Here is a 13,920-nt window from a genome sequence, read left to right as displayed (position 1 = left end):
AACAGGGAAGGACCAGAGCTGGCTAGCATGTATGTGGTCATGGATGCCATCATGGCTATCAGATGGACTGAAGGTGATAGCTGGAGCGCTCGTGCTGGGAGCAACATCAGTATGTGGGATCAAGATACGCATGGCAAGGTGCAAGAAAACAGCAGAAGAGGCTATTGGAATGAAGATCCCGATGGATGTAAACATAGGAGAAACAAGGGATGAGATTGTTACAGAGAGAGACAAGTTAAGAACGTAGATTGTGCAGTGTGAACTATTTCCAGCAGGGATAATAAAGCTGGAAGATCCCCATGATCCAAAGTTCTATGAGGCGAAGTGGGTTTGGTGCAACCCCAAGGGAGTATCGTGTTACATGCACTGATTATTTGATGACCACGCAAAATATTATGGGCCCCTAAGAACAATAACGAAGAAATGGCAGCCCAGAGGAAAAAGAGGGTCATATAAGGATTTGGTCAACAAGTCAACCAGAGGGGTGACTGAAGAGGGATGGGCAAATTTGCCCCCTTCTTCCCCCTCCTATAAGGTACATGACGCAGAAGAAGAGCAGGAGATACCATCAACTCCCATACTATTTCGGACCAATTCTCAGTGCTCCACCGATCGATAAGTATGTCTAGAGGTACCCACTCAGCCCGCCCTACAGACCAGGTGCGGTAAAAATCTTCCCCAGAGTGGACGATGAGCCTCAGACTGCAACCAAAGAGAACTCAATTGACAATATCGACTAAAGTGCCAAGAAGCCACGTTACTGATGTCGTTAGAGACACCACGACATAGCAGCGTTAGACAGGAAGCACATGTGCCATCAACACATCGGGACATGAACACACACTTGAGTACAAGAAGAACACAAGCGTACAGTTCTATAAGGACAGATACATATACATACCGTCATTGCTTTTATTATTTTGTCATTAGCTTAATGCAGCAACCCAGAAACCGGAAGAAGCAAGAGATCCTAAGTACAGCTTGCAGATGCTTATGTGCAATTAACCTTATGGAACAGCAGGAGCAGCTATGGGGCCTGACAGAGCCAAGTGTCACTATATGAAAAGTATAGAATAGCATGGACACTGTAGGAATGGTTTAGGAAAATGACAGCGGGCCACATGCCTCTCAACAAGAGCTGTGCTGAGACGAACTCATACAAGACAAGAGCAAATGTGTGAGACAGGATCCGCTGCCAGGGCCACCAGATACGAACGACATTCCATTCCCAGAATGACAGTAACACCAGCTGCAATAAATGTGAATAATGCTTCATAATTCAGAGCTGCAGAAGCTCAAAATCTTGGTCTCTGAACACGTAACTTGGGCGACTCAGATGATGAACCGAAACCAGAGCTGGGAAAGAGGGTCAATCTCACAGCGCCAGAGAGTAGCTTGCAACAAAGATGTTACAACATGAGACAAGTGTTGCACGGGATGAACTAGCACTCTTATAGTCTAAGGCTGTGCACGCAAGTTACAATGCAGACAAATAGTCGTTCTTATTACCTTGAGAAGGTACACCAAGAGCTGAGAACCATTGTGGATCCCAGGCCTAGAGAGGGCAGCTCTAGCAAATCAGAGTTCATTCTCCTAGGGGTGGTAGCAATGGGCAAGAACCAATGGTAAGACCCTCACTCTGCTACATTGTTTAGAGATAGTAATTTGAGGGCCAGTGGAATAACTCATACAAGGGATTACATAGGTTATTAGGCTCCTGACGACCAATCCAGTAGGCCCATAGGTTTTCTGGTGTAGGGCCCAGGTTGTGATATCACTATGATGCAATCAGGATACAAAACTGGCCTGCGTGCCAGGAGACGTTGAGATGTCTTTGGATTTCTTCTATCCTTGTACTGATCCCTGTTGGTTTTGGCTGTAATAAACCTCAGTTTGAACTTGCTGTCTCACTGGGCCTACGTTCCTTTTGGGGGAACGATGTTGGGCCTTTACGAGAGTTTGCAAACTCCTAGAAGCCTTCAGACCTACCTGGGTTTGGGTTGGGTGAAGGGTAAGAGAATAGGGAAAGGGGAGGCTGGGGGGAACCCCACCCAAAAAAAAGATATATATATTTTTTTAATTAAAACATTTTAAAAATAAGGTTATTTAAAGTTATTTTTTCAGCAAATATTACTACAAAAAAATGCTTAATAGATGAGACACAGATACTTGTTCTCCAGCAGTCCAGAAATAAATTGCCAACAAATAGTTTGGAGTGTTAATTACATCATCTTTTAAATAGTTAAAATTTATGGATTAACTTACTCTTGACAACATTTTCAAAGCTTCTAATACATGAAAATGACTCGTATTATTATTATTCCTATTATTATCATTATTATGGCATTTACTGAGCAGAGACCTAGCTTCGGGAATCAGCAGGGCTCATTGCAGGTCATAAGGCTAAAGAACACAGTGAGGGAAGCCGAGATACAATGGAGCAGGTGCTAGCACGTGGGGGGGGGGGCAATTTGTCAGCAAGGGGTCTACAAGTAATCATGGGGGAAAACATGGGAGAAGCAGTTCGCCCAGTCTCAGGTTGGATGGTGAGTGGAGAGTGTGTGGACTTAGGTGTTAGGGAGGAGCCCATGCTTGAAGAAAAGGGTCTTGAATAAGTTAATTAACCAGAAAAGCATATTTATTAAATCACACTGTCTCTTTTTGGTTGCCTGCCTCGGAGGAGCCTCGTGTTCTTTTCATGATCACCTGGTAGAGAGTCTCACATATTCTATAATGTGCTACATTTAACATTCCAGGCATCCAAAATGAAAACCAAAGCATACCCAGTTCGGCATTTTGCCTCCGTCCGGGTCATGGTGGTGATATTGCAGGACGATGACTGTGACAACCACTGACAGGCCAACGATGATCATCGTGCTGGCAAAATACTGGGCTGCAGATAAAGGAACAAGGGTAAATGCACACCTACAAATTCAAAAAGTGTCAAGCACTGGACTCCCAAACAAAATACACAATGAATTCAAATAATGCTGAATTGATATTTGAAGACGTTAGGGCAGGGGGTCTTTAAGTCTGTCCCTCAGGAGGCAATGCATTCGTGCTGACATCCAGAAAACAAGGTTATCCGCACAAAGGCATTTGAGAACAGAGGTGGAAAATGCATGTAATTTAGATAGTCTTCGGTTAGCCAGAAAATCTGGCATGGATGAGTCCCCTGAGAACGAGAATTGAAGACCTCTGCATGACGGTGTAGTGCTTTAATGGAATAGATGCAAATTCTGAAAGGGGCGGCTAAGTCCAGTGAGGTTGAGGGGCAAGCATCAAATCTGTTATTTAGGAGGCCTGCTATGCTCTAGCAAACAATTATTGTGAACATTGACTCGATACATTGGCACAAGGCTACGTTTTGAAATGAAATGCAAGACCCGCTTATGATGTGCCTACAGCCACACAATGGAGCAGATTTTAAAGAGATCATAATTTGTTGGCGGGATCCGTTACGTGTAGACATATACATAAGCGGCTTCGTCTCCACCAAATGTTAGTAATTATCGTAGCGGTGTGCAAATGTGCAGTGCAAAAGGCAGTGTACCCCTTTTCCCCCTGCACTTTTGAACTCTGCTGTGCGAATGAATTAAACGCAGCCTACCATAGTGTTTACTTGTAAACTTGCATGGGAGGTGACATCTACAATGGATCCCTATGGACTCTGCTTGCTTTATGCTGATACATAAAGCCGCCAGGCTCCATAGAGATTCCAAGCATTTGTGCCGGCAAGAAAATGCATGCCAGTGCAAATGCTGTGGCACTTGTATGGCGGAGAGCAAGGTAGGCGGCGGAACTGCACGTTGCATTCTGCCTCTCCTCCAAACCATACAAACCGATGAAAATGGGGCGTGACATTAATGGAAGATGTAAAAGCCATGTGCAAGGCTTACCAACAAGAAAAGCATTCACACTTTTAAGCACGTCATAGACAAGCTTCCTAGGAAACTCTAATCTGAGGTCATGGACATATCTTGAAGCTTGGCGCTTCGGGCCTTCTTGCAGAATTCCCTCCAGGAATATTTCATGCTTTAGCAAAACAAGCCCTTTCTACAGTAATCCGTTGATTTTAAGTGAATATCGAAGCACGCACACAATTGGTCTGTACCATTTTGCCAGATCACTTTCAAAACCGAGTAGATATTATCAATAGAAGGCACGTTGATCTCACCTATCAATGGCACCGAATCAGAAGTTGCTGGCATAATTTCTGCCACTAGCAGCATGAAGACAGTGAGAGACAGCAGCACAGTTATACCTGAAATAAAAAAAACACAACTATTAGTTCAGATAGGGGATTCCATACCTTAAGTGGTGGTGTAAGGGTACAGTTGCAGTCAGTGCACCGCGAGACTGTCTACAGCACATTTGCATATGCATAAGTATACTTAAGGAACCGTGTCATTTAACCCCTTAAGTGCCAAGGACGAGAATGCTTTGCATAGACTAGATTAACAGGCCGATTCATGGAATTGATGTGCGCCGAAAAAACGGCGCAGGCGTGCGAAAACGTGCGATTCGCAGAGAAATACCGAAAATCGCAGTGCAAGTGCGATTATCGCACAGAAAACATCGCACATCTATTCATGGAAGTCTGTGCACGCGCAAAATGTGGGATGTGCGCTGAAAAAGTGCGCGGCACACGCTGGCGCACGCTGGCGCACAGGTCATCGAACGCCGTGCGATAAGGCCACAGCGAATTCGCACATAGCGCGGCGCACATAACAAAAGTAGGCGTAACACGGGCCGTTACACGCAGAATGGGGAACAACTCGTGAAAATGTGGGCTTCACGGGGGAAGTACAGGAGGCAAGTGCGCAGAACGCCCACACGCTCGCCTACAACACATATTCATGGAATCGAATAGGGAAAAACAGTGCACGGCCAAAGACGCGCACAGGCCCATACATGTCCGCCACACGAAAGCAGGCGGTAGCGTCCCTGCGCAGGAAAAAAATGTGCGCCAAAGTTCTACAAGCACGAGAAGTTCCACACACGATCGGGCCTGGGGGAGCGTGTGTGTGTATTTACGAGGTGCACGAGAAGTTTCACACGCGATCGGGCCTGGGGGAGCGTGTGCGTGTATTTCAGAGGTGCGCGAGAAGTTTCACATGCGATCAGGCCTGGGGGAGCGTGTGCGTGTATTTCAGAGGTGCGCGAGAAGTTTCACACGCGATCTGGCCTGGGGGAGCGTGTGCGTGTATTTCAGAGGTGCACGAGAAGTTTCACACCCGATCGGGCCTGGGGGAGCGTGTGCGTGTATTTCAGAGGTGCGCGAGAAGTTTCACACCCGATCGGGCCTGGGGTAGCGTGTGCATGTATTTCAGAGGTGTGCGAGAAGTTTCTCACACGCGATTGGCCTGGGTGCGTGTATTTCAGGGGTGCGCGAGAAGTTCCACACGCGATTGGCCTGGGCGCGTGTATTTCAGGGGTGCGTGAGAAGTTTCACACGCGATTGGCCTGGGCGCGTGTATTTCAGAGGTGCACGAGAAGTTTCACACACGATTGGCCTGGGCGCGTGTATTTCAGGGGCTCGCGGGTGGTTTTACACGTGATCGGGCCTGGGGGAACAGGGTACCACTCACCGTGTGCCTTGCGTGTAGAAGAACGCGTAGCCAACACCCACCCGCTGTGAAGTAATAGCGTGTGAACCCCAACGCCTGCAAAACACACGCACCACACCCCACGAAAAGCAACGCCCGTGCGCGATACGTCACAGACACGCATACACGCTAAGGGCCTTTGGTCCAATGGAATCATGTATGCGTGCTGACGCGCATACGCGCTAAGGGCCTTTCCTCGATTCACACGCTGACGTGCAGAATTTTCACGTGCCAAATCACTCCGTATCAAGCTGGCCACACGTAAGCACACGGAAGACCACGCTCCTGCCCAAAAGGCTGAATTACTGCCCCCAGAGCCCCGAGCAGCCTCCCACGAACCATTTGCTGCTGCCTGCCTGCCTGCTGCCACCGTGCCCTGCCATTTGGTGCCTGCTCATCAGCCATCTGCAGGGTTCCAGTTGCTGTGTCCACCCCTGCTGGAACAGAACACTCCCAACTGGGATACCATCGCTCCACAGCCCAGCCCCAGGACCCAGTTGCCCACCCACGCCTGCCTCGGGGGTCGCCATGTCGGGGCAAACACCATCCGAGACCACTGGCGACCCCCAGCCAGAGGGGCAGAGGGCCAACAGCTTCAGACAGAAGGAAGTTGGTGTCCTGGTGGAGCTTGTCCTGGGGCATTATGATGCCCTCTTCGGATCACCACGCGCCGACAAGGAAGGACGGGACAGGATCTGGGACGACTTTGTGGTTGCCATCAACGCGGAGGGGGTGGCAACCCGCAACATCAAGCAAGTCAAGAAGCGCTGGGAGGACTTCAGGTCCAGGACCCTCATAAAGGCCCGGCGCCTCGTGGAGGGGGGCCGGGGCAGCATGAGTACCATCCAGCTGAGGGTCCTGGAACGCGTACGCCCAGCGCTCATGCCCAGATCCTAGAGAGGCAGACCCGTCTGGAGTCGAGCGGTAAGTGGCCAAGCATTGCTGTGTGAGACAGGGCATGTTGCAGCGTGCTGGTTGTATGATACTTGCCAGTATGTGTGGCATAGACCATGTACGCATGTGTGTGTAGGGACATCATGGTCATGCATGTGAGACCAGTAATGTGTGAAGCACACGGTTGGTGTATGTGTTTAAATGTAACATGGGGAGCCCTATGCGGAATGGGCACATGAGAGCATGCCAGTCTCTGTTCCTGGACATGGGTGTGGGTGAGGGATGGGTGCTGATGCCATGTACATGTATGGTGTCCATGTCTGTGTTTCTGACCTGCGTGTCTGTGACTTGTGGATGCCATGGATGCATGACACATGTCTGTGACAATGTTCAGATTCACTGATGCAGCCTAGTTATCCTTGCATCCACTGTGTCTGGGGTGTACGAGTCCAGATGGATGAAAGTACGTTGAAGTGTGTGCATGTGATAGGCATGACCCATGATGCATGTGAGTCCAAAAACAACATTGTATGCTTAAAGAGTCCCTTGGAGATGTTTGCTTATGTCCATAGCATGTGCCATGCCTGTTACTGCATGTGTTTTGCCTGCACTGACCCATGTGTTGTAGAGGGACATGATGGAAGTGATCTTTAACAGTGCCACTCATCTGCTATTGCTTCCTGTCTAGGGACCATTGTACAGTACCCTGATGCTTGCGTTCTATGTCTCCCTCTACACAGCGCAAAGTGAAGAAGAGGGCTGAGACGGCGCTGTGGAGCTAAGCGGCGGGGATGCCCCCACGGCTGCAGTGGAAGGGGTGGGTGAGCCCCCACAGGGGCTTGCAACGGCGGAAGATGGTGTAGAGCCATCCAGGTTGGTGGTTTCCACTGAGGATGAGGAGGCCGCTACTGAGCCGCACATGGGGCATGGTGGGGGCATCCCTGCTGGTGCAAGTGTGCAGTCCAGGGGCAGGGGCAGGAGGCAGCACAGGTCGCCATGGAGGTGCCTGTGCATGTCACTGTCCCTGACACTGTGACTGTACCACCATGCACCAGCAGGGATGCCCCATCCCAGGCCCGTCCACAGGTAGGGGGGATGTCCATGTCATCTGACTCCCCTCCACCTGCGAACGAGGGGGCCCCTGGCCGTATGGAGAAGGTCCTAATTGGTGTCGCGTTGCGCACGGCTGTCATTCGTGATGAGGTGCGTGCTTCCCGGGGGGAGCATGCATGTCATCACAAAGAGCACTGTGCCAACGTGGCCCAGTTGGGAGCGGTCATGGTCGGGGGTCTCATACATGTGTCGGGCACTCTGGCGACCCTCTCCTCCTCTGTGGAGGCTATGCGCCAGTCGTACTCCATGCCGTCTTCCGGCCCAGATGCCACCAGGGCCCCCTGTGGACCTGCCCCGACCAATGCAGCCACCTCGGTGGGGATCCCATCCCTGCCACAGTCGGGAGTCGGAGGTCCAGCAGGGGTGGACACACCAGCAACTGGACCCCAGCAGATGGAGGATGTGACGGAATCATCAGGCAGGGCACGTGCACGACAGCGTCGGTGGTTTCCATCAGCCTGGATGCCGTCGTGCTGGCACAGGCAGTTGCGTCGGAGGCAGCGGCAGGCTCGACGTGGGAGGCATCATGGCTCGGGGCCATCAACATCAGGGGTGCAGGCATCGGCCGGAGGGCAGGAGAACCCTGGAATGGGAGTGGCTTCCGTGTGGGAGCGGTTGGGCCAGCAGATAGGTGCGGAGCGGCAGCGGGCAGAGGAGGAACGGCTCACAATGGTCAGGGCGGAGAACTCCATGCGGAGGGCGCTGAGGCGGGCTGAGTGCCTCGAGGGTCTTCGCAGGGAGTTGGAGCTGGACACTGCATTATCCCTGCGGGACCTCGGGGCCAGGGAACATGCCCGCCTCCAAGCCATTGAACAGGAGTTTGATGATGCCCTGGCCCATGACAACAACCAGTGAGCCGTCGGACTAGCCCGCTGCCCTTGTAAATAGTTATGTAGTTAGTGTTAGGTTTCCTTTGCTTTTTTTATTTATTTTGGACCTTTTGGACAATGGGCCACATTTTTGTATATAGTTTTATTTTATTAGGTAATATTTTTATGCAGGTTTCATTTCTTCAGTTGGGATCATGGACCCTGGTTTGTTTATCTGTATATAGTTGACTGTTGGATTTTTATATTTTTTTTACACATGGAGCAATGGTTTTCGGTTTTGTTTTTACCTTGGATTTACTTTCTTGAACTGTGACTTTGGACACCTTTCCTTTGGATTATGATTTGTCGTTTTTCATTATTTTACGGACATGCTGCTTTTGGTTTTTGATTCCCATTGTCATTTGTTTATTTTTAATTCCATTTATGCTGTTTTTAATACATTTTTTTTCATCAAACTTCAATGTGTAGTATCATCTCATTGGTATCATGCATATCATGATATGGGTTTTGAGATTCACTGACACCCATTGGGTGTATGTGAGGGCCATGTGTTCATTTCAAAACTTGCTTTTGGGGTTCTATCATGTCATTGCCATTTCTAAGTGGGTGGATGCAATACTCGAGTGGGTGTTTTGCATTTGGAGGCTGACCATAAGGGCCAGTGATCTAGATTGTGATGACATGTTGGCTGGGGGACATGTGTGGGGGCCTGCTGGCAGGTGCCCCGCAATGCTGGGGGGTGAGGGTGCAGGGGGACATGAGTGGACATGAGTGGGGGTCTGCTGGCAGGTGCCCCACAATGCTGGGGGGTGGGGGTGCAGGGGGACATGAGTGGGACATGAGTGGGGGCCTGCTGGCAGGTGCCCCGCAATGCTGGGGGGTGGGGGTGCAGGGGGACATGAGTGGGACATGAGTGGGGGCTTGCTGGCAGGTGCCCCGCAATGCTGGGGGGTGGGGGTGCAGGGGGACATGAGTGGGGCATGAGTGGGGGCCTGCTGGCAGGTGCCCCACAATGCTGGAGTGTGGGGGTGCAAGGGGACACCTGGGAGGACCCACACTGCCAAATCACATGTAGGACTCCCCGGCACCCCTGAAATACACGTACCCTGCTGAAATCGCGTGTGAAAATTCTTGCGCACCCCTGAAATACACGTGCCCTGCTGAAATCGCATGTGAAAATTCTCGCGCACCCCTGAAATACACGTACCCTGCTGAAATTGCGTGTGAAAATACTCGCACACCCCTGAAATACACGTACCCTGCTGAAATCGCGTGTGGAACTTCTCGCGCACCTCTGAAATACACGCGCCCAGCCAATCGCGGGTGGAACTTCTTGCGCACCTCTGGAATACACGCACACGCTCCCCCAGGCCAGATCGCATGTGGAACTTCTCGCGCACCTCTGAAATACACGCGGCCAGGCCAATCGCGTGTGGAACTTCTCGCGCACCTCGGAAATACACGCGCCCAGGCCAATCGCGTGTGGAACTTCCCGCGCACGTCTGAAATCCACGCGCCCAGGCCAATCGCGAGTGGAACTTCTCGTGCACCTCTGGAATACACGCACACGCTCCCCCAGGCCAGATCACGTGTGGAACTTCTCGCGCACCTCGGAAATACATGCGCCCAGGCCAATCGCGTATGAAACTTCTCACGCACCTCTGAAATACACGCGCCCAGGCCAATCGCGTGTGGAACTTCTCGCGCACCCCTGAAATACACACGCCCAGGCCAATCGCATGTGGAACTTCTCGCGCACCCCTGTAATACACGCACCCAGGCCATTCGCGTGTAGAACTTCTCGCGCACCCCTGAAATACATGTGCCCAGTCCATTCGCGTGTGTAACTTCTCGCGCACCCCTGTAATACACGCGTCCAGGCCATTCGCGTGTGGAACTTCTCGCGCACCCCTGAAATACACGCACCCAGGCCATTCGCGTGTAATAATTCTCGCGCACCCCTGAAATACACGCACACGCTCCCCCAGGCCAGATCGCGTGTGAAACTTCTCGCGCACGCGTGTTCCCGACACCCGTAATGCGCGTTCCCCGCTTTGCGTTTGCTGTTTGCCATTCCGGTAAACTGGTGCAGGGTTGGCGCAGCCCTTTGCGATGGTTTTGCGATCTTGGTGGCTTTTCCTTGCGCGAGGGCGTTCTTGGGGGCGTAACTGGCGGTGCTGCAGGGTCGCTGCGCCACTCTGTGCCACGTCTGCTTTTGGAGGTGAGAATCCATGAATACGCTGTGCGCGGAAATTGATTTTATCGCACGCGGCTGGCGCAGACATTCGCACGGGCACGCTGTGTGCCAGCCGCGTGCGACACTTTTGAGAGGAATTACATGAATCGGCCTGTAAAGCTCAACAGTTAGCAGAAAGCTCATGCGTGGGTTGTCGAAGCGCTTGTGCAAGGCCAATTGCTATATAGATTATTATTCACAGCTCTCAGCTCTGCACCTACATTGCAACCAGAGCGTACACTCTCTGTTTCAATGACGTCAAGATAAGCAATCCTTTGGGCATGTACAGTGAGTCCATTTTGCTATTTGCCCCTGGGTTTGGGATTGAATGTTTCCAAATGATCCCCCCCCTCATCACGTGTGTGACTTCTCCGAATCTTCAGGTCAAGATTTTGTGGGTTGCTTTGTCCCGATTTTCAGGGAAGACCGTGATCTCTCTTGGGAATAAATAATAAGACTGTTCAATTTATGGGCTTCAGGTGGGATCTGCTTTTGTTTGGCAGTATTTTCAACAGGGGCAGGCCCCTTTAAACGTCAGGCTGAGCATAACCCCCTTTCAGGACCCCTGTGCGCTGTTCCTCTGGGGTCCCCTGCATCTCCCTTGGGACCTATTTCCCCCTTGGCCTTGCATAACCTGCAGAGGTGTTGTTTCCCTCAACTGTGTGAAGTGCTCTGGTAATGGCCCAGGGTTTCGGACATGGGTGATGTTTTAGGGGCGGATCAGGGGTGTTTGTCCCCCCCCACAACTTTCATGGCACACCATTTTGTCCCCATTCATTTGGCTGGGCACCTTTTCTTCAGATGCCATGTCCCCCCAACATTTTCAGCCAAGTTACTCCACTGGTTTCGGATATGATTAGGAATCTGAGGGGTTAAGTGAGACAGGGGTTTTGGTAGAGGTCCTGCCCCTTTTATCACCTACACTTGCTAAACAGAAGGGAGGGGCATCCCTCCATTCTTTTCCACCTGTTTAAGGAATTCCCTCAAATGCTTACTGCAGACGGTTCCCGATTAGGGCTGGGCGAAATTGGGAAATTTGTTCTACCAGCCGCAGAAGCAAAATCTGTACGTTTTCGATCTGTTTTGCTGGAATCTACCGTTCCACCACTCATGCATAACGGAAAGAGTAGTGCAAAGTTTCTCATGCTGTCGTGCAAACCGAAACAAGCTGTGCAAAGATTTTCATGCCGCTGCACAAACCAATCACAGATCGCCGCTCAAACCTAGTACGAATCAAACAAAAGGCTGTGTGAAGTTTCTCGTGCTCCTGTGTGAACAGAACATAAATCAAAAAGAATGGCACAAAGTGCCCCTTGCCGCTGTGCGAGCGTACCACGAATCAAGCAAAAAGCTACACAAACCTTCTTGTGCCGCTGCGCAAACCTAGCACTGTTTGAAGAAACTTGTGAATTTTCTCATGGTGCAACGCGAAACTAGAACAGCTCTAAAATAAGTCTATGCAACATTTCTCATGCTACTGCATGAAACTACCATGGATCGGAAAAGACCCACATGAAGTTTCTCATGCTGCTGCACAAAACTATTACGGATCAAAAAAACACCCCCAAAAGGTTTCTTGGGTTGCAAACCTACAATGGATTGAAAAAAGACCCACACAAAGTTTGCCAAACCAGCACGGTTTGGGAAAACCTGCACAAAGTTTCTCATGCCGCTGCACTGAACAAACAAAAAGGACTCATGCGAAGTTTCTCGTCACTCTACATGAAACTAACATGGGAATGAAACACCATGCTCTGCGCAAAACTGCTCAACGCTGGGCAAGATTTCAGTAGCAGCAGAATTGCAATGCTAATTTCGCAGAACAGACTGAATCTTAATCCAGTGCGGATTCTGCATGTTTTCGTTTCACATGAGAACCTTTCAGTCACCCCTATTCATGACGTTACCATGGGTCTCTCCCTCCTGTTCACAGTGAAGGTGGTTTGGATCTTAAGAGTCCTCTTCTCCTCTAACCCCCTACTCTAATCCTGTGTCAACTTTCAAGTCCCCTGAGTCTTGTTTCCATGTAGGTCAATAGAACTAATGGGGGCTCTAAATTCGAACTAGGGGTCCTGAAGGGCGCTTCCTATAGTTGTTCTATGGCTTGGAACCTTATGGGTGTGCAATTCAAGAATTTGGCACTCCACATACTTCAATGCGACCTGTTGCTCTATCAATTCCTATCCCTCTATGGCTTCCAGGGTGTTGTGATACCTGCTTCCTAGCCTGCCCTTGCCATGTAGCTCCCTTTATATAGAAGACGGGGGTGGACACTTTTGGGGATCCCCATATACCACATCCAGGAGTTGTTTTACATAGCAGGTGGCTTCTCCGTTCCCCACATGCTCCTGGCCTTCTCCAACAGCCATTTCCATTGTGAGGGATACATGGAACCCCCATAAGGGACGAATCAATCATAGGAAGATGAAGGTCCCCGCAGGAAAGCATTGATTCTGTAAAACGGATACAAGCGGCCAAAACATTTTTTTTCAAAAATATATAATTGTAAAACCTGCAAGGAAAAATCAACCAGAGAAGAGCCCACAGGAAATCACCATGGGGAGGCTACCGATTCGGTGAATTGAACACTACAGCACACAACCAAGGGACCCCACAAGGGCAGACAGCCACACGGGAGCCCGCAAGAAAATACTCACCACAGAAGATCACCAAATGAACCAAATACAAAAAGAAAACGTCAACCTCGTACAACTACACGACCACAGGTACCCACTATGGAAGATCAAACCCAGGGAACCACAGGGAGGCTTTTGCAACTGTGAACCCAATACAAATACAACTACAAATCCACGGGAAAACCCACAGATACCATCACAAACCACAAGTTCCTACAAGGGAAGAGCAAACCTAGGGAATCACAGGGAGGCATTTACAACTGTGAACCCAATACAAACACGACAGCAAATCTGCTGGAAACTCACTTGAAGTCGTAGCATCACAGGACCTCACAAGGGAAGATATAATAACAGGGCACCACAGGAAGGCCCTTGCCGACGGGAATCTGATACAACCACTGCAACATAAACTATATGACTTCACAAGAAGAGGCGGCCAACAGGAACCTTCAAGAAGAAATCGAACCGCTGAACACTACAGGGAGGCCCTGATTACGGAAACTCATCAAATCAAATCAACGAACCCGCTTACAGAAAGCCGAGGTATAAATGGCTGCCATCATCCATGATCGGAGGGCAAAGCTTGCTTATAGCACGTGCGG

General features: G+C 50.3%; 1 protein-coding gene across 1 annotated transcript in view; it reads right to left on the bottom strand.

The window, feature by feature from the left end:
• The window catches only part of CHRNA7 (cholinergic receptor nicotinic alpha 7 subunit), a 501,912-nt gene that overhangs the window by 37,368 nt on the left and 450,624 nt on the right, over positions 1-13,920 (bottom strand). The window contains exons 8-9 of the mRNA XM_069624754.1: positions 4,178-4,264; positions 2,784-2,893 (exon numbers count right to left, since the gene is read on the bottom strand). Of these exons, the coding sequence (XP_069480855.1) occupies positions 2,784-2,893; positions 4,178-4,264 (197 nt within the window). The remainder of the gene's footprint in view (positions 1-2,783; positions 2,894-4,177; positions 4,265-13,920) is intronic.

The sequence above is a fragment of the Ambystoma mexicanum genome, chromosome 11 (genome assembly GCF_040938575.1).
Source record: "Ambystoma mexicanum isolate Mex_15411 chromosome 11, UKY_AmexF1_1, whole genome shotgun sequence".
NCBI classification, from domain to species: Eukaryota; Metazoa; Chordata; class Amphibia; order Caudata; family Ambystomatidae; genus Ambystoma; species Ambystoma mexicanum.
This window is presented reverse-complemented; position numbering and strand designations above follow the sequence as displayed.